This window comes from Protopterus annectens, chromosome 9.part0 (genome assembly GCF_019279795.1).
Source record: "Protopterus annectens isolate FY-2018-M chromosome 9.part0, PAN1.0, whole genome shotgun sequence".
Lineage (NCBI taxonomy): Eukaryota > Metazoa > Chordata > Ceratodontiformes > Protopteridae > Protopterus > Protopterus annectens.
The window spans coordinates 1,701,785,455-1,701,807,025 of record NC_056743.1 but is presented as its reverse complement, the minus strand read 5'-3'; the positions used below and the strand labels follow the sequence as shown (position 1 = coordinate 1,701,807,025).

General features: G+C 40.1%; 1 protein-coding gene across 1 annotated transcript in view; it reads right to left on the bottom strand.

Annotated features, from left to right (window-relative positions):
* Positions 1-21,571, bottom strand: part of LOC122810765 (suppressor of SWI4 1 homolog) — an 821,276-nt gene that overhangs the window by 786,814 nt on the left and 12,891 nt on the right. Inside the window, exons 2-5 of the mRNA XM_044082325.1 lie at positions 21,390-21,560; positions 17,644-17,745; positions 11,303-11,353; positions 6,874-7,044 (exon numbers count right to left, since the gene is read on the bottom strand). Of these exons, the coding sequence (XP_043938260.1) occupies positions 6,874-7,044; positions 11,303-11,353; positions 17,644-17,745; positions 21,390-21,560 (495 nt within the window). The remainder of the gene's footprint in view (positions 1-6,873; positions 7,045-11,302; positions 11,354-17,643; positions 17,746-21,389; positions 21,561-21,571) is intronic.

Sequence of the window (21,571 nt, the reverse complement as noted above, 5' to 3'; positions counted from 1 at the left end):
AGTCCACTCCACCTTGGCAAAGATGAAAGCAAAAGCACGAGAGGGGGCGATAACATCGAGAAGGGGTCCAGCAAAAAGCACCCCTCGGCCCCAGAACGGAAGGGAGGCGGGTCCGAAAAGGGTCGGGCAAGTTGAGAGATCATCACGGAGCCGAGAGCGAGTGGACCTGCGGGCCAGAAGCGGAGGGAGAATAGCAAAGGTTGAAGGAGGAGGAGCCGGCTCCAGAGCATCTCCACGGGAGCAGTGCAACTGGTCGAGCCTGGTGAATGGATGGGTCAACTGGTTCCCCTCAAGCCCTCTGGAATGGCCGAGCACGGAGCCAGCGGACTGGGACTGGAAACCGATCCGGAGCAATGGGGATGGAAGACAAAAGCTCGCTCTCGTGGGATTCGAGAAACAACGGTGCAGGTCAGCATCGGTGGAGAGGTAGAGGAAAGGGACCGCCCAGAGGCGACTCGAGGCGGGGACACCGGCTCAGCTCCGAGGAAGTGGAGCGGGCGAGGTGACCCGCCTCTCGATGCCGGTCGACTGGCTCCAGGCCAGTCGATCGCCGTGCTCGAGGCGTCGAGGTTTGCGGCATCGAGCCAGGAGTGGGTCCCATGGAAGGAGGCCTCGGGTTCAGAGGATTACCGCCCGTCCGGTGGACTGGGTCGCATGGCAGCCCTTTTCTTTGACCCGCCTCGGAGAGGCTCGCTTCAGGAGCGAGGAAGCCCATCAACGTTCGCGGAGGGCTTAAGGTCCTCTCTGGACGACCTGGAGGAAAAAGGTCCTGGCTGACGGCTTCTTCAAAAAGTGGCTACGCTGCAAATAAACACAAAGTAGATGGTGTTTTGGGCAATAAACAAAAAAGCTCATTAGTACATTTTTAGAACTTTAAAAGCACATTTAGTACATTTTTAAAGAGGACAGGCCCTTACAGGAAATTTATAAGTCATAATCGCTCCTGAACAAAAAACCAAACACGAAACTGTGTAAAATTACACAAAGGGATAGGGGCTGAGTAACTTTAAAAACACAAAAGTAGGTGTAATAACCTTTTTCCAAAAGGCAAAAAACCACGACAAAAAAAACACCAACACAGAAATGTGTGATTAAACCAACAAAGGAATTCGAACACAATCCAACACAATAATTAAAAAGTTAGTACTTAGTCAGAAACAATAGGTCATGAAACAAATAGCACTAAATACACCACAAAAAAGTAGTTAATAAAGTATAAAAAGCACAAACTCAATGAGAAAAGTAGTTAAAAAAGCAAATAGCAATATAGCTAGGGGACCACAAACAAAATTTCTGGGATTCCAGATCTGGGGACTGTTGGTCGTAAAAGCTGGGATAAAGTAAAGCTCAGCCAATAAGGGCATCCGGCATTATCATTAGCGCAAAGTCCCAGGGGACTGTTAATGTCAACCCATCATTCAGAATGTACTCATATTATTCCTAAAAAGTCAAAAGTAACTGGGCTAGACTAGATAAGAAATTGTACTTCACTGGAACATTTGCATGCAAGTGAAAGATTCAACACACGTCCAATAACCCATTTCTGATCATGTACCCATAAAAACTACCCTGCATTTGTATCTTGTTAAAGTGAAAATAAGGAACTTGCACTTTATCATCCACCTGTTAAAAAGAGAGGAATTTAAGGAATGGGTAGTGGAAATTCTTCAGAACTTATAGCCAGTGACTGGGATAAAATGAAAATGGGGTTTACAAATAGGGTCAAAATAAGAGAGAAAGAGCTATATGGTCAAGAAGTAATAGAAATTACTTAGAGGGACTGACAAAGGTTGAACTGCAGTGAATAAATGACTGACCCGGAATGAACAGTCTCCAGGCTTCTTTCTTTGACCGAAAGAAAACCTGCTGGAAATATCTCTAAGCAAGTAACCTTGCTCCCTAGCGATCGGGCAAGAATACCTTTGTGTCACCACAGAAGCTAATGTGGCATGGGTAACTAGAACTGTGCAAAAGAAAATGGCTCCACAGTGATGACTAATCAGAGACGCAAGTAGCTCCCATGGCCCTTACAAGTAACCGGAGGATTTTTAGTTTAACTTTTTGGATGTTCACATGCTAGCAGAGATTAATGGTGCACATTTCCACATACTGAGTAGAGTTAAATGGGTTGGTGGTGAATTGAAGCTTGCTAATGAATCACTTAGGAGGAGAAAGTTGTTGTCTTGGAGACATTTTAAGGTACCAGGGGTGGAAGTGGTCCCTGGATTCAATTTTATTTTGACAGATTGTTTTTCAGTTCGACTGTGTAGATCACCCATGAAAATGGTATTGGACAACTGACTAGCTCTTATATGCACTGTGGCTTTCTTATATCATACAGGAAGTTTTACAGCTGGCCAATACGTGGCAGACCACCTTTCTGAGGGTGATTTGGACATGAAGCCCCTGTGCACCATGCTGCTTAACTGGTCTTGATGCACTTCCACCTCTCCACTTCTGTGCAGTGGCTGGTCAGTGTGGAAGGCATTATAGCTCAGCATAGCTGGGGTACTCTTATTTTAAACCATGCCTTAGCCACTATACAGACTTCACTCCCTACAAGTCCTCCTCAATCTGGAGCAAGTAGGAGTTTCTTGTTTAGGCTCCTAGCATTGATCAATAACATCTTCAAATTTTCCTTTTCTTGACTGTTTCACCATTAAATTAAAGTTCTTCTCCCCCTGCTGCTAATTCCAGCTTGCTGTAGTAATCAGGGGCTCCCCTGCCACTACTGCAAAAGTTAAACACCTGAATTTCTAGCCTAGCTGGGACTTTACACTTGTAGCACAGTGCCACAGGGGTGATGGAACTGTGATTTTTACAGAATGAGTCGCAGAGCTCCAACGGCTGCATTTTTTTGCCTTTTCTGCACTGGTTTCCTCTGTAGCTTGTCTCATCTAACAAGCAATGAGATGGGCTTCTGGAAACATTGTAAGAATTGTCTCATGCTTTCTAATGGTGGAAATCAAGGTGTAGACCAGCCCTACTAAATGAAACAGTGCCAGAGATGACAGAACCAGAAGTGGGACCGTTAGAAAAGGGAAGGGGCAAATTACATTAAAAAAAAAAAAAAAGGAATTAAGGAATTATGGGAACAATACATGCAGAATGTTTTGGAGGAGGAATGAGGTTTAAGGGAAGACAGGAATTGAATGAGCTATGCAATGATCAAATGGCAATGACTGTAGAGAAGATTATACAAGATGTATATTTGCAACTGAAAATTTCAATATGGCTCGTTTCCACTTCTATAAATGTAAAATTACTGAATTTTTACTTGCGACAGGCAAAATGTTTAATAAAAGCAAAAAATAAGGTTAGAGATGTACCTATATAATATCATTGGAGGCTAGACTACCTATTGCTGCAGCAACCAAGAACGAGTCATCTATACACAGAAACACCAAGGTACTGTGTGGCCTTGGATATGCTGCAATGAAAACATAAACCTGATGAAAACAGAAGCGGTGGTGTTTTTATCTGGGCTAATCCTTTGTAACTAATGAAGTAGTAGTATAAGCAGAGGATGTAATGGGCAAAATAGAAAGATAATGCTGAGGTATCAATATTGGGTAAGTAGATTATGTAGAAAGAGCTGTAGGGTGAGAGAAAATTTCTGGAGGTACTAAAAGCTAGTCCAAGAGTAAAGAAATGTAAAAGGTTATTTATAGGAATCTACAGTGAAGTTGTGCGATATTTATTTCACAAAGAATCCAAATGAAGTACTCAGTGTAAACACCGGACTGCAGATTATTAAGCAACTGGAGAAGTTGACAGAAACGTATGAGAGAGAGAGAGAGAGAGAGAGAGGGGGAGAGAGAGAGAGAGAGAGAGAGAGAGAGAGAGAGAGAGAGAGATTCAGAAGACTTCAAGTTGACTTTTCTGAAAATAAAGTGCATTTAAAAGTTAAATCAAGCAAATTAGCTTACAAGGAATATTTATGCTTCCTGCTGTAGAAAAGGAGGTGTTACTGGAAACTGTTCCTGGAGTAATACAGGGGTCCAGATCGAACTCAAACATGGGTTATTGTACAAGAGAGAGAGAAAGGGGTTAGGGCAAAAAATCCAGAATTGCATACGGCCCTTATTACATAAGCATTTGATAACTGAAGATAAGAAGGTGAAGATAGGAAAGTAAACAAAGTGTACTAGGAAGGCTTCTGGAAAATGATATGAAAATAAAAGTTGGTTGACGAAATATATGTAAAGGAGCGTATTTTTTTCACTATTGTAAACTACCAGAAAAAAGGGTAATGGAAGAGTATTTTTCACCAATTCATGGGCAGGATTAAAAGGCAAGAAAGAAGCAGTAGCGAAAAAACAAAGACTGGAATATATACGGGAATAAAAACATTTTCTTACGAAAGGCCAAGATAGAGAAACTGCCATTAGAAAGCAGCAGAAGAAGAAAAAAAAAAAAAAAGTCACAGTTGAAACTGCACAAAACAAAAAATGGGAACACTACAAAAAGGATACAAAATAGGAGGATGGACAGCAATACTATATGCAGAACATGATGGGACGAATAGTGAAAAATCAAAATGGATACATGTTTTTTCAAGAGTCTGGTATATGTGGAAAGGAAGATGGAAGCCAAGTATTTATACAACACATAAAATGGGATTTGAATTTGTTTTGGCTGTGGGGAGAAGGGTGGAACAGTAAATAAAATTGCTCAGAAAAAAAAAAATGTAAAATGATCCTGCATCCAATATTATGCTAAATAAAGCACCACTACTTTTTTCTGATACATGTCATAGGATCTTAAGCATCCACTTAAGCAATCACTAAATCAGGTAGATGGGAACCTTGGTTTTAACAACTCCTCTGAAGTTGGTAAAGCTGAAGCCTGTGTGTGTGCAGCTTCTGCAACAGAGTTGATCCTGAGTAAACCAAAAAGGACCAGTTCTTGGGAGGAGTCGAGATCATCTAGTCAGTCCTCTTAAAAACAGAGCAGCCACCAAATTGGTTTTCTGCCCTCTACACTAACAACCAGCACAACCATTTTGTCAACAGTAAGGGATCACCCATCAGGAAGACTTGAAAAATTAAGTGGACTTCAGCAAGGTATACTTAGTGTGTTTGTGTGGTGTGGGGTGTCAGATGCCCATCCTACCTTTAAATTTAGACAATTTCTTAAAATGTACACAAACCTTTGGCTATTCAATTGGGGGGGGGTCAACTTCCTCATTAACATCAGGAGTGAGGGACTGTTGAGGACAGTCTAAAATGTTTCCCATTGCATTTCACCTTCTCACCACTTCTCTGACATCACTGGCCCACAGAATGATACTAAATAATCCTTCTGCCCACAAGATGCTGGACAGCTGAGTCAACAAACATGGCTATCAAGCTGTGATCAAGGCACCTGCCAGCATCAATAAGGCAGATAAAGGGAAGCTTGCACTGCTGCTAACAAGTCCAACATCAGCATTACATCAAACACAGACAAGAGAGACTACCACCAACTAAGTCATCCCGTGCTTTGCAGCAGTTTTGTCTGCAGTATCGATAATCTGGATTTCAATCTTAAGGAAAGAAGGTTGATTCTGAAATTTAAGCCTGGGTTGCAGCAGGACTGATCTTAAATTTCTCCAACTCGGTCCTTTTTTCCTATGCATAGATGTTCTAAAATCATGTAGTGTCAGTATCTCAAAGGGTAGCTCACTTGCCTTTGGTGCTGGAAGATCAGAAGGCTATAGGTTCTACTCTCATAGCAGATACTTGGATTAATCTTCCAATACTGGACACTGCAGGTGCAGCATAAGGGGGCTGCTGCTGCACTCGAGCCTGCCATCCTTCAGAAGAGATGTTAAATCGAGGTCCCATCTGTTTGATCTGGCAGTAGTTCAGGTGGATGCAAGAGACCCCATGGCACTTAACGAAAACCGAGCAGGAAATTTCGCCAGTAGCCTAGCCAAATCTCCCCTAAAAGTATGACTACCACCTCAAGTCTCCATTGAACAGAAGATACTGGCCTAGTGACGCTAACCCAGTCAACAAAATAAAATGACCACAAAAAAAAAAAAAAAAAAACACCAAGAAATGTTCATCTAAGCACATGTACTTGAAGGACTTCTACCCTTACATGCACATTTTTTTTTTCAATTTTTGAGACTCTTATCGTGACCATAACAAATATCAGTAACTCCTACACTTAAGACAAAATTGTAGTTCAGAAACTGAAATACTATGGAGAAAGGTTGTCTTAGACGAGGAGAGACAAGTCAGTCACCCTATGACAGAATATATTCTAAAATATAATGAACTGACCCATTTGTGGTAGAAACGCAAACTGGAATAGAAAATGAGAATGCAAAAATAAAAGGAAATGTTTTGAAAGAAGAAACTCAAGAAAGAAATTCACACTCACACATCAATGGATATGCAACACTATATATGTAAACTACTTAAATCACCCACTATGCAATGAAAGCCTCGAAAATTTAAGCTGCAACATCTGTGCCAGTAAAATGCACCGATGTGCTTATACAATGGAGAATCATCCAGTGACTGGTACAGTATTTTGTCATCGTTAACATGAGGCTGAAGTGAGAACAGCAGAGTTGTTTCTTTCAAGAGGCCACTCTTCTAGTGTAATCCAGGTAAGTAATAATTTATTCATTTCAGGTAACAGGTAGGGATGGGGTCACAACAATGACAGCATAAGCAAAACTCTCTTCAATAAGAGCTGCTCCAGATTTTATTCACAAAGTGTAATGCAGTGCATGTAAGCACACCCTAACAATTCAGGGCAGCCACCGCACTCTGCACCAAAAATTCAACATTTGAAGAGCCCACACAAGAAAACACTCCAGGATTTTACAGTTTTCACTACAATGATAAAATATCATGTGATGCTCCAAACTCTTACCTTGTTTACATTAATATATGGAAACAAGTTCTGAAACATGGTTGACATAACTTTAATGTGCATTCCCTCCATTCCAAAGTTATTCAAGATAAGCAAGGGGTGATGTGTAAACTGCTGTTGATGCATTCGGTGCTTCTTGAGAGAGGATACCACATCTTTAATTAAACAGTACTGAAATAAAAAGAAAATTAATGCAGTGATTAAAAGTTCTGGGAGAGAAAAATCACAAAACATCTGCCTATATTTATTACTCTGTTCCACTGGAGGAGGGAGGTTAACAAGAAAACTGCATATGCTTCAAAGGTTTAAGAATGCTACAGGAAAATAATACAAATCATAACTGAAATTGGGGGCAGCAATTTCAAAAAAGTTGCAGCCAAGGGACAGAAATTCCAAAAAAGTTGCAGTCAAGGCCTGACAGAATAAATCCATGAGGGCTAATACAAGCTTTAAGGGAAAAAAAGTTTATACATCTTTCCAAAGACTGTGTTTTCCTCCCCTAATAAAACACACAGTATCATATATTGAGAACGTATTTAGCAATACAACACATTATCAACACCTACTCAAGACAACTTATCTTGCAAGGAAATTAGGACCTACTGGCAAAATAGCTATACATCCCACTAAATCTCTTTAGGAATAGGCTTTCTTTGGTTGTAAAGTAGCTCACTGATCCCAAGTGTAACCTGGACAAATGGATGGATGACTGTACATGCACCATGGGTTTAGCCCCTTAAGCCCACAATAAAAGGGGTCGTAACTAGGTATAAAATTAGTTAAGACAAATTAGCACCTACAATTTGGGGTATTGTGGCTAGGGTATTAATGGTCCTCTGGATCATTACTTTCCCATGAACCTATTCCATCAGTCTTATCAGGAAATCTCGGATCATATTTTGTGTACGTGTCTTTTCAACTGTTACACGATGCAGGTAAGGAAGGAGTGAATTGATGTTAAGCATTCATTAACATACAGCAGGAGAAGAAAGTAATTAAGATAAGATTACTGATCTAGCAGCTAGAATCAAAAGTCTTTAAGCTTGGTACTTAAGGATAGGGACACACACACGCACACAAACGCTAGGAATACAACATTTATTAATCTTACATTGTTGTATATTTCAGAATGCCCTCGAGGGGCAGACATGCTGGCATGACTTTTCTTTCATGAAAGCTACTTCTTACGCATGATGTACTGGGCGGTCACATACTAAGACTGCAATGCCCTATTCTGCCAAAAGATCACTGCCCACGAAGTGAGAAATATTAGAATCCTTAGGAAACATTGTAGTGACTTTTTTTTGCAGTCTCTCTTGCATATTTGCTTCCTATGCGATACACCACATGCAAACAGGTCTTGCAAAAAAATAAACAATTGAGATAAATCTTTTTAAAATGCAATATTTTGTGACTTTCGGGTCCTTTCTTCCATTTGTGAGCCAGCTGTGTTGTCACATTTCCTGGTTTGCAAAATTCAGCACATTAGTGAAATTGCTCTCAGTGGTTATCAGGTTTTTTTTACCTTCAAACTACAAAAGAATCAACATATTTACAACCGTGAAAAATGCAAAAAAATGCAGCTTTATATTACAATAATGGCAGAGAGTTGTGAGTTTTGAGCATGAATGTGGCCACAGCAGGTATTAAGTAAAAACAGAACTACAGGTACCTTTTTTGTTGAATGGGTTTTTCAAATTTACAGTTGTGATGGGTGAAATCAAGCAAGAGCAGAGAGGATAAATTCCCAAAGAAAACATGGGGATTCCACTCTGCCCCAACACTGTGGGCTCTGAGGAAGCGGACTATGTTACAAATGCTAATGAGGGTGACAAATCTACAGGAGGGAAGTTTGTTTAGGGCACAGCGGTGCATTAAAGGTGTGGTACTAATCACAGATGACAAATCACATGGTACAGTGTGGAGTCCTACTTCAGGTTCAAAACTGTTTCAAGATCAGACTTTAAATATAAATTAACATATTCATACCACATTTGCCATTATCAAAATCATTCTTCATGCCCTTAACTCAAAATCAGTGCACCAAACGGAAGGAAAATTATTTTCCTACCACTTTTCCTGGTTTTCTGTCAGCACCTGAATTTTTGCAGGTTGTACACACTATGCTGCTTTCCTGCTGTATTCGATATGGTTTGTACTATGTACACAGAATCTGGAAGAAGCAAGTCAATAAGTAGAGGGAATGATTACACCAACACCACCAATTCTAGCCACAGAGTCAGAGTCAATAAATGTATGAAAAACAAGCCAACTTAGCCAGAGTATAACTGATTTGTGACCCAGTTCTAAAAATTCTTACATCTTAGTGAGACGGGACTCCAGCACATGCCTTACACAGGCAGACTAAAGTCCTGGTCACTATACTCCGTATCATACAGACTTCTTAGGGGAGACTTATGCCCGGCGTAGACAGCAATCGCTGACCAAAACCTAATGAATTTGCTGCACATCCTTAATGGGACTAGAGCTACCCATTCCAGGGACCTAAATATGGCCTGCGACTTGAATTAGACGTGCTGGAGGGACAGATTTGTCTCTCCCATGTCTTTGGAATAGGCTGCCAATTCACGTGAAGTAGAGCACCTCTATGACACTGTTCAAAAGGAACCTGGACGAGTGGCTGGGGCACTGTAAATTCTTACTGAGGATAGCACCCACAACCCTCCCAAATGTGGGCAGTTATTAATAAATACAATCCTGGATACTGACTAGGGTATCCATGGTATTACACTGGGATAAAATAGCAAGGCTTGAAATGACCTCCGGGTCGATAGTTCATTGGATCATAGGAAGTTGCTAGGCTAAGAGACATGGTGGCTAATAAATCAAAGGAAGCAAAGTAAAAGGGGGTGGGGGCTTTCCAATAATAAAAAAATGTATACCTATGATCCAATGAACTAAGAGACATGGTGGCTAATAAATCAAAGGAAGCAAAGTAAAAGGGGGTGGGGGCTTTCCAATAATAAAAAAATGTATATGTATATCTAAAATAAAATAAAGGAAATCAAGGTTGCACCTACTGAAAGTTACTGGGATTCCCACAGGCTCCCCACATATTAACACACAATATCAGACTACAAAAATTACATGCGGGAGACTGAATGTGACTGTAAAAATGAAACGCAGAACATAGCAACCCATGAGGATGGTTTTGGGAACTTATAAACAATAATGACTTGCAGAGAAGCAATGACATAAATTCAGAAAAAAAGTATATTTTTTTCAGACTTAGGGTGCAGCAGTCCAACTGATTGAAGTCTAAAAGAACAGACATTCAGTATGGATAGGAGACTGCCCCGCACAGGCCAAGAATGTGCAGCTGCAATTAACTACCTCAAAATGACAGCCAATAATTTTATGTCTGCAGTGTGAGGAGAACCATGGCAAGTACATTAAACCTATTTTAAAACCAAAAAAATGTGTGACTTATGAGCCAAAGCCTTTTATTTTTTCCACAGATAAGCTCTTTCATCTCCTTATACCAAAGGCTTCATCAGATGAATGAGCTGTAAAAACAGCTGCTTATAAACCATTTAAAATCACACGACCACATGAGTTTTTAAAGTGCTACGTGCACTGTAACCAAATTAATTTCCATTCACTGAATCACCTGATGAAGCCTCTTAACATTACACCCATTTGCCAGGATGCATCAGTGCGTTTACTTTGAAAGCAATCATACTATAAAAAAAAAATCAGTAAATCACAGTATCGTCATCATCTGCATCCATAAGCAATACAACACAGCCAACTTTAAAACTTGCATTTGTTAAGTAAAGCCCTTGTCCTTAATTCCACACTGCAGGTCCAGCCTGCACACACCAAGTTACCTAATAAGCAGGCTCTGTCCAATCAGAAAATGATCTACAGGTTTTAAGAACAGTGAAAATGCCACTGAGAAAAAAAAAAAAAAAAAAAACAGGAAAAATAAAACGTCCATATCACCTTTCACTAGAGAAATTTGTTAAAATCTGCTTCAATTATAATACAATTTTAAGTTACATTTTGAAATTATGGAGAGCTGTCACTCAAAATAATACTGAGCACTCCCTCTATACACACCTAATGTACAAATGCACCACAATAAGGTATGCATTAGAACTTCTGACACCCAGAGAATATGGAATGTGTGACTCATGGCAAATGTGTCAAAATGTCTCAGGAAAGTGCATTAAAACAACAGAGCTTGTGCCTGAAGACAATTTTCTGATAATACGTCAAAGTGGTGTAAAGTTTCTGCAAGATAAAATTTAGATCACAAGCCTAACATACACAATTAATGTGCTGCATTCTCAATCAAATGTGTCTGGCTGTCACAATTTCCAGTTCATTTAAAAAAATCACTATACATGTTGATTATGTGCTTTCCATTATCCTCACTGAAAACAGAACATGTGCAGATACCAACCTGTAACACTTTGAAGCTCAGTGTTGGACCTCGTGGTAAACGAGCAAGTTTCTACACAAAAGAAGAGAGCATGTTTTAATCACCATATAAGAAATAAAAGAAAATCAATGGGCTACGCACACTCACAACTCTCCAACTGCAAAATCCAGTGATAGAAGAAGTCACTTCCCATCCACCCTGTCCCAATTAAAACAGACTGCAGAGGACAACACACCCACTTGGCATAGCTACAAATATCTCCAAATTCTAGACACTCCAAGGAACCCACACACCAAACATTTTAAATAAGCACAGCTAGATTAGAAGAAAATCAAATTTTGAACCACCACATCAAGAAGTAACTGAAACAAGCACTGCAATAGTGAATGCTGGCACATACTAAAGAATTAATGGTTAAATATTTGGGGTGAAAACTGTGCAGAAGCAATACCCACATTTTAATCTTTAAAGTAGTAAATAAATACATAAAAGTTACTAATAATGCAAGCAGCAGCTTTAAAGTAAATAAAGTGCTTAATGCGACAACTAAGCAAGCAAACATGCTGCACGTTCATGCACAAAAGTCTTCTTGTTTCAGATCAGTATATTTGCCGAGCTACATACACCACATAAACATGACAAACAAAGAATCATAATAAAAATTATGAGGACTAACAGATTTGTTACACTGTTGGAAAACAGCCCTGTGTTGTTATACATGCACCTATGGCAGTGCCAACAACTCATCACCCCCATACAAGCAGAACAATGTAACAGTCTGGTGCCTTAAAGTACTGTATCATAAAATGACACAAACACTTTCACTATCAACAGAGTTAGCTTTATACGAGTCTCTACCATCAAGACCACCACCAAGGCCCTTGAGCTGGCCCCAAGAACAGATCATAGGCGTAGGATAATTCACATTGCTGGAACCTACATGCAAAATAATACACTGCTTAATATGTGGTGGATAGCAAGAGACCTTGCAGAATCTGCTGATAAAATCCTGCCAAATATTTATTAACACCGGTGGCACCTGCAAACCTGCCACACCACTGTTAGTTATAATGAAAGCAAACAAAAACACAGTGAAGAGAAAAAGGCATCAACACTGACCCTTGGGGGAACATACTTGTTAAGTTTAGCTACTGATTAAAAGGAAACGTTACCTATGCTGTCTACAACTGTTAAGAAGCCACTTGCTTAATCTACTTACAGGTCTACATTGTTTAGTGAGAAATGGTACCAATGTTGCCTTAGCAAGGTCAATTGGGATCCCATCATCAAAAGCATCAACTACATTATAAAAACTGACTAAATTTGCAATTTAAAAATGACAACAGATGAAACCATGTTTGAATCTGCTACTGATCTCACCTGTATGACATACTACTCCGATTTATAACTATACGTAGTTACTACAACATTTATACGTACCCTCCTGATTAATTACTAAAAAAACATCCCATATTATGGGAGAGGCTAACTGGCATCACCACCTTTAAGAATTGGTACCACGGTGGCAGATTTCAGGCTCAAAACCTGTTAGCAAGCTATGCACACCATTTTCTGTGAGATTCAGCATTTTCCTGTATCCACTTCCTGTTCATGCTCACTACATTATGCTGGAATCCATACAGACAAAGTCCATCTCCCCAACTCAGTAAACAGAAAAGAATTGGAAGACATAATCTGAACCTTCACTAAAATAATACAAATGAAACCGTACCAACATGACTAAAATGATCTGAGAATTCAGAATAACCCAATACCTCTCTTGCTGTAGTGAAATAACCCTCATGCTACAAGGAAACTAACATCATCATCTCACTACCTAAGAAAACCATTCCTCTAGCACCAACAACTACACCAATTGCTCTGACATCCACCGTTATGAAATTTTTGAGCTGCTGATCAAAAAGCATCTTTCCTGCCTACCCCCCCCCCCTGATTCTGACCCTCTGTAGTTTGTGTACAGAGCTAATCTATCCACAGCTGATGCTATTACCAGCAGCACTACACATCTCCCTTGAGCATCTAGAGAGCAAGAGACAATTATGCAAGGATGCTGTTCAAAGACTTCAGCTCTGCATTTAATATGGTGGCATCAATGCAGCTGATAGAAAAACTGGCACATTTAGGAATATGCTAAGGACAAGTCCAACCATATCATCACGTCTGCGGAGGACACCACAGTCATGGGGCTCATCACAAAGGAGGATGGATGGGCATACAGAGGAGGAGGCGGCATCTCTGATCAGTTGGTGCAAGGGGAGCCACCTTGACCTGAACGTAAGCAAAAAACAGAGACCACCACCACCAACTTCAGGAAAAGGAGAACAAGCCATCCAGTGCTCAGGATCAATGGTGAAGAGATTTAGAGTACGAAATTCCTGGGTGTACACATATCAGAGGAGCTCTCTTGTTTGGGAAACACCAACCAACTGGTCAAGAAATCACACCAACACTTTCACTTTTAAGAAAGCTGAAAAAAAAGCTAAGCTTCCTCCTCATATACTCTCCACCTTCTAAAGAGGTGCAACAGAGACCATCCTCACCTGCTACTTCAGTGTGGTTTGGACGCACGCTGAACAGTTACATAAAGGAAGACACTACGACGAGTGGTGAGGGTCGCAGAGTAGGCAACAGGTTCCAGTCTTCCATCAATACAACTTTATTCTGCAAAAAGCATCCGAAAGACCACCAAAACAATACAGGACACCACGCATCCTGTGCATGGACTGTTTAAGCATCTGGCATCGGGCGGGAGATATCGCTGCATCCACTTGAGGACTACAAGATTCAACAGTTTCTACTTTACAGTGATTAGACTTCTGAACTCTGGCACTAATCCCAGGGGTCTGGACACATAATTCTAAGTATTTGTGCAATATATACTTATGTATATTCCAAGTAAGTGCAATATATATATTTATTGTACTTGCAGTCAGTATCATTTAACCCACTCAAGTGCAATATTAGACAAATAACATGGGCATTGTTCAATCTGCAGTGTGTTTAGTATTACATTAACCAGGGTAGGTTTAACTCAGGGGAGGGCATTATTTTCATATACGAGCGTTGGTAAATGTCTCTGCTCTTTCATGTGTGTATTGGGAGTAGTATTTGTTAGTCATGTTTACTCATTTACCTGTATGTGTTGTTGCACTTTCCGTTGTAATCTCAAGTATTGAGCTGATGCACAAAATTTTATTTAGGCTACACGTGTAGTTCTAAAATGACAAAGTTTACTATGACTTGGACTGGACTTTGATCGGATAGGAACTTGCTAAAACTGGACTTCCACAATTTGACATGTGGCAGACCTTATGATGAAGGCAAAGGAAAACAAATGCACCTGACAGCACAGCCTCAGCAACTATCACTTAAAAACTAGTTTCAAACAGCATGACAGGTTTATTACAGTGAAACTGTTTACATCTTAGGGATCAAACATTGCACTGAGCTGGTCTGTTGATGCAAAAATCAAGTCTGGATCACAGAAGAGTGTCTGACTTCAGGGGTATTCCATACCAGCTGAGGCTGGCACAAAGTCACAGGCTGAAATTCATGGCATGGATATCAGGAAACAGCACTCTCAAACCTTCCAATGAAATTCAGCATCATCCTTTAGGTTGTGGGACTGGCTAAGTCAATGACCACTATCTAGACAAGATGTTCACTGGGCAATTACTCAGACACCTCAACACAAATTCTACCACAATAGCAACAGCAGCAGCTGTTACATAGAGGTTTCTAGGTAGCCTTAGCACTGGAACACAACATAAATGACTTCAGAAGATCTATGGCATTTTCAGATTGTGGTCCTGATCACAGGACTAACAGATGATCTCACAGGCTTTAATTTGAAGGATATCACAGACACCTTCCATAAAGAACAGCAGAAAGAAATTTAGAAATATGACAAGGACTGCGGCCTGCTGAAAGTGGAGAAAGAGTTGCAGTCCAACCAATCAGAAACAGTGCTGCCAACCATTTCCTTTCCATGGAGGACACACCGGCCTTATGAATGACACCAAATCCTAGGCCAATTAAAGCAGTAAGCAGATTTTAATTTTCTTTCAGGCATCACTCTCAGAGAATAGAGAATGAAAGATCCTGCTCAAAAACTAGTTGCACATAAAACTAGCAGCACACCATCCTCAGCTGAATACTCAGAGCTCCGCCATGTGGCTTTTCACATAAACCACAGATTTGAGTCTCACACCATCATGGACAACAAGCATGCGCTAAGTGTACCTAGGGTAAAGAAACTCCTAAAACCTGTGGTATTCCAGGGTGCAAGTCCCAGCTTACAGTCTTATTTTCTTTGATCGGCCCAGTGAGCAGTGTAATTGTGAGACTCACTGCGAGCCACTTAAGACAAGGCACTCCCATGCAAAGTGGTCAGAGACCTTAATGACTTAGGGGATTACAGCGAATGACCCTTATTAGTGTATTTGTATGTTGGATGGTGGTGTATGTATGGCTGGTACAGGGTCCCTGTACTACTGTGGAATGCATGTGCCAGATTTACACCTCAGGAGGTCTTTGAGGCTTGATGAAAGATTGAGTACCTCAACATAAAAAGGCTTACCATCACGCGAGTAGCAAGGTGGCGTGGATCATAATGAGAAGGCAGCCTCTGACAGAATTCCTAGGGTTATCCAAACTTCTCACAGCCTGTATATTCATTGCTAGACTCCAGAAACATAAGTGGGAATGCTCTGATTTCCAACATCATCAGCAAGTACTAAAGGTCATTTGTCGTCAATTCCTCTCCAATACATATCAACCCACATCCTACTACCAACTTCAACCCTACATATGACCCATAAAAACCAGTCCTGCAACACTATTCCTGCAATGTATGGCCACAGTCAGTGATAGGGTTAACAAATCAGAAGAGGAAAATGTTTTCCCTCTTTTGATATATTAAGTTTTGCCGTTTCAAATGTCTGATGCACTGGTTTCGATACTTGAAAGTTCGATCTTTCAGTACTTTGATCATTTAAAAAGCAAGGCATATACCAATATACACCATGCATAAACATGCACACACACACAGTATGTTCATGCGCATTTGTGTATTATATGTTACACATATGCACTCAAGTGTATACAAATTACACGGGCACAAATTAGTTCACTGAACAGCCTTTTAACCAAATCACAAATAACTGAAAATATTTCACCGAAGGCTGATTTGGTTGAATCGCAAGTCACAGAAAGCTGTACAAGGCTATAGATAATTATAGTGGCATGCCTTAGATCTTAGGATTTAGGAATTACATGGCAAATTAGCCTTGCACACCATATGGGCTTTGCTAATGCCCACCCCTCAGTGTATCCCCAACTCTAGAATTTTATGCGCCAGCAGTGATTCACTTGTGTGGTGTTTTCTCTCTTCTCCAAGCTGTGCGGCCACTGAATTAGTATATTTAAGTAAGGGGGTACGGGGAGCTTGCAGGAAAAAAAAAAGTGTGCGCGCGTATATATATGTAACATACAAGGACATGTACCTCTCAATCTCTTATGGTAAAAATTCTGGACAAAGCCAAAAACAAAAGGGAGGTGAGGCCCAAGATCAGGGACAGATTTTAAATATTGCTCTTATAAACTAAGTTGCTAGAATAACAGGTTTTGTATTGACATACATGAAGTCTGAAGCTCAAATGTAGTCATTATTTAGTGATTGCAATCAGAAAACCACCAATTTCATGAGGGACAGACCGTATTTTAAATCTGGGCAGGTAACAGGTATGTGTACACAGACACACCTGCTTAGAATGCACTCCTATTTTGAAGGAGGGATTGGCAACCAAAGGGTCTTGTGCCAAAAACAATGTGTGCCTGCTACTACTGCCTCTGCTTTAATGCACAGTGCTTCAGACTCTAGCATCAGACTAACTAGAACCTACTTACTCATCCCATTTGTTTCTTTCTTTTAGCTGGTAAAAAAGCCACCAAATCAAACATAGCAGTTGGATTTTTCCTTGAAAAGTATTTACTGTATAAAGTAATTGCTCCCACATTTTGGGTTCTACAACTTACTTCTAAATGGATATTAGTAGTCTCCAGTGCTATACTTTAAAACACTGATATTTTGGTCAAAAAGTGATGTACTTGGTAAAAATCACTACTTTTACTGCTGAATGGGGGAGCAATATGAAAACGACACATGGATTTAGAAGAGTGAAGATATACGGAGAACCCTTCCACAAATCTAAACAAAAAAGCTACAAAAAAATGGACAAGAACAGAAAAGTAGTTGACGAGAATGACACACCCAACAGAAAAAGATTCCACGTCCCAACCGTTCACCAAAAAAGTCAAGACTTCATCCTGTTTCTACTTACAAAATTTACACCAGTTGATGTTTTGGTGAACATCATAAAATGCGTAATACCAAGAGGTCCAGCAACAGAGACAAAATCCTTCAGAGTATTTTTCTTGCAAACCTGGAAAGAAAAACAAAGATGTGGCTGGTTCAAACAGTACCCACAGGTTCAGACAACACTAGCAGTTATACTAAAACTACTAAATTTATTAAAACTTGATTAAGAACTTGATACATGACTACAAATACAAGCTGTGACATTAATTTATATAAATGTTCATAATGTACACAGACAGTCCACCTAAAAAGATTGCAATAGTTACTACCTGATTCAACTTGCATTTACTTCTTGTTAGGATTACCATTGTAAAAGTATTCCAAACTGTCTATATGTCAACATGTTTATCTATAATATTGTGAGCTACACTCCCCTAATGTATAATTTTCTCTGTACTTGTCTTTATGTCAATATTTTAGTGTGTGAAGCTTTTCTCCCTGGGCCTCCACTGAAAAAGGTTTCCTGACCCAGTCAGACTTTCCCAGTTAACAAATGTCAAATACAATATTATCCATTACCTATCAGCAAATACGTAATAAAGTAAACTTTAACCCTGACAACTTCATCGCTGCCATAAAAAACTGCAACTGGACTCCACTAAAATACCTCAACCTTGATGATGATGTCCAGTTTTTCAATACCACCTTCCTTGAAGTCCTAAACACCCATGTGCCCACAAGATTTATTAGAGTTGAAGCCCAGTCCTCCCCATGGCTACAAAAAGCCACTAGATCAGAAATGAAAAACCGAGATAAGAGCCTGCAATCACTGGCACAAGACAAAAACCCCCTCTGATAGAAATTCTGTGAATTACATAAAGTCAAAAAAATTTATAAAATAGGACAAAATCCTATATTACCAGTCTGCCGTGAACTCCACCCAAAACAAGCCTAAAACAATTCTGGTCAACCATCAACTCCAAGGAACTCCTCCACCAAACAAAAACAAACTCCTCTGAAAACATTGCCACCTCTTTTCAACACTCACTTCACTCAAACCGTTCTATCACTAGCAAAACACAACCCCTCTCTCCTACCCCCTCCAACTACACCTAGTAACATGCCCACTGCATTCGCTTTCTCTCCTATCCCTACCTCCAACATAAACTCTTTATCGAAACTAAAGCCCACAAAACTAGCAGCTGACAACCTCCCAGCCAAGTACCTTAAAATTGCAGCTGAAGTCCTAGCCTACTCAGCTGCAATCCTAATTAACCCATCTTTATCTGAAAGCTACGTCCCTTCACAATGGAAAAATATCCCACATTATCCCCCTCCACAGAATTCACCAACTACTGGCCCATAGCAATTCTGTCCCCACTATCAGAAGTACTTGAGAGATGCATTCACTCTCAAGTTCTAAACTACCTCCTTACTAACAACCTCCTAACACACATGGTTTCCGACCATACCACAGAACAACCACTGCCTTACTTGCTTTCACGAATACAATCCTTAAACATAAAAACAATGGTTATTTTGCCTCTACAACTTTCCTAGACTTATCTAAAGCATTCAACATGGTCTTTCAAACAACTATCACTGTCATCAATACTCTATCCTTCTCTCAATCTGTCACAAACTGGTTCCACAGCTACCTGACTGACCGCCATCAAGTCGTTGTTTGGCATAATGATATACCCCCCCCCAACTGCCTGTCTCAATAGGTGTTCCCCAAGGATCCATCCTTGGACCCTTACTCTTCTCCATATTCACTAATAATCTAGCCTCTGCTACCAAACAGGCCACTCTCATACAGTACGCAGATGATTCCACCATGATCTGCTTAGCCCACTCCCTACCTGTACTTCAAAAGACCACACAGGAAGCCTTTTCCTAAGTTGAAACTTGGCTTTCAGATGCACAATTAAATACTTAACCCAAACAAAACACCTCATTTTCCAACCCACCAAACACAACACCCACCAATTTAATATTAAAGCCAATGACAACACCATTATCCCCCCAACAGAACACACCAAACTACTTGGAGCTGAAATTGACAATAACCTCAAGTTTGACATCCACATCTCGTTAACCATAAAAAAAGTACACAAAAAACTAGCTTTATACAGAAATAAGCAATTCTTCACCAAAACAGCCAAGATTTCAGTTGCAAATAGCCACCTTATCCCCACCCTACCCTACGCCTCTCCAATATGTACCAACCTAAGGCAAAGTGAGATAGGTAAACTCGAAGGTTGCTACAACAAAATAGCAGGGTTTGCCACTGGCACAAACTACCATAGCCACCACTGCACCTCATTTACTGAACTAGGTTGGCTAGAACTCCCTCACCTCCTTCAATGTTACCAACTCTGACTCGCCCACAAACTGCTAAATCATCCTCTAAAAGTCCCCTCCCTCCAAAATCTACTCCAAACCTATCATACCACCAGACCACTATGCTCCAGCAACAAAAATCAACTAGAGGTAACTAGAAACAGGAACTCTGCTGGAGAAGCTCTCTTCTCCTACTCCATAGCAAAAATATGGAATAATACATTGCTTGTAAACCTATACCTCAGCTGTAATCTTAGCCACTGTTATTCAAGGGTAATAGCTGCTAGTTCAGCTATTAAAATGCTTACTAGTCGTTATGGTACCAATGATGCAAGTGTTGTACCATTTAACTAAATACTTAATTTCATTTTGAACTATAACTATTTACTACTATTGTTAAATAAAACCTACCTATACTTCTGGTAACTTGCAATTAATTGTTGTTTTTATTGTGGAGCTTTTCTCCCCGGGCCTCTGCTGAAAAAGGACCTGTGCCCAGTCGGATTTTCCCGGTCAACAAATGAAAATAAATAAATAAAAACAATATTCGGTCAACAAACGTAAAAAAACAATATTCACTGTCCTCCTTAAACTGCCATGTTGTACAGTTATAATGCTTTTCACATAAATTAGCAAATAATTTAAAAGATTTGTGTACTTGCATAAGAGAGAGAGAGAGAGAGAGAGAGAGAGGCAGATGGATCTGCACACTATAGAAAAAGGTACGAGAGAGAGAGGGAGAGAGAGAGTGGGAGAAGAAGAAAAAAAAACACACCTTATTAATACTTTTGTAATTTCCTAGGACAATAACAACCTTATAGGACAACAAAGCAGCTTGACATTCTTTCTGATACTGCCAAGTTAACAGTAATTTAAGCCAGGTCCTCACAGAGGAAGACTAAAAACATCTAAGTAGACAAAGGACACCCCACTCATACAACAGTTAAATCAATATGGGGAGGAGATTCTCTGGAGCACAGGTTACATGAAAAACAACCCAGCTAAACCATCAGTAGAAAAGTAGTGGCTCTCTGCACAGGTTGAAAGACTAGCACAAATGAAAGGAAATGTCTTATCCCATACCATCATTTTGTTATTTTTCAAGGTAAATAAATGAATGCTAGAAAACACAAAATGGTCGCTCTGCATCTTATAAAATACATCAGTGCTAGGTGTGACTTAAATGATACCAAAGCCAGGGACCTCCACCTGATCAAACAAAGACTAAAGAACACTTGCAAAACGTGTCAAGAATGACAACTGAAAAACAAAATTTAGAATAATTTAACTTATGAAGCAGAAGGAGGGCTTGGAAATATTTTCCATTCCTTCACTTAAAGTGACCCAAACTACTAGAAAAGGGATTAATACAGTCGCTGGACCACAGTGTCAATCTAAAATGAGCACATGGGCAATATAACATACCTTGAGAGAAACAGCAGTATATGGCTCCATTACACGCCTCACATCAAGAATAAGTTGGTGCACATTCTTGCCAATAGGGCCACGATGGAACACAAAAGAATGAGGGACACTACTGAATTCCTCCTTGGCAAGGTGGATGGCTCTGGAGCGAGCTTTCTTTTGTCCTTTAGTCTGCAACAATG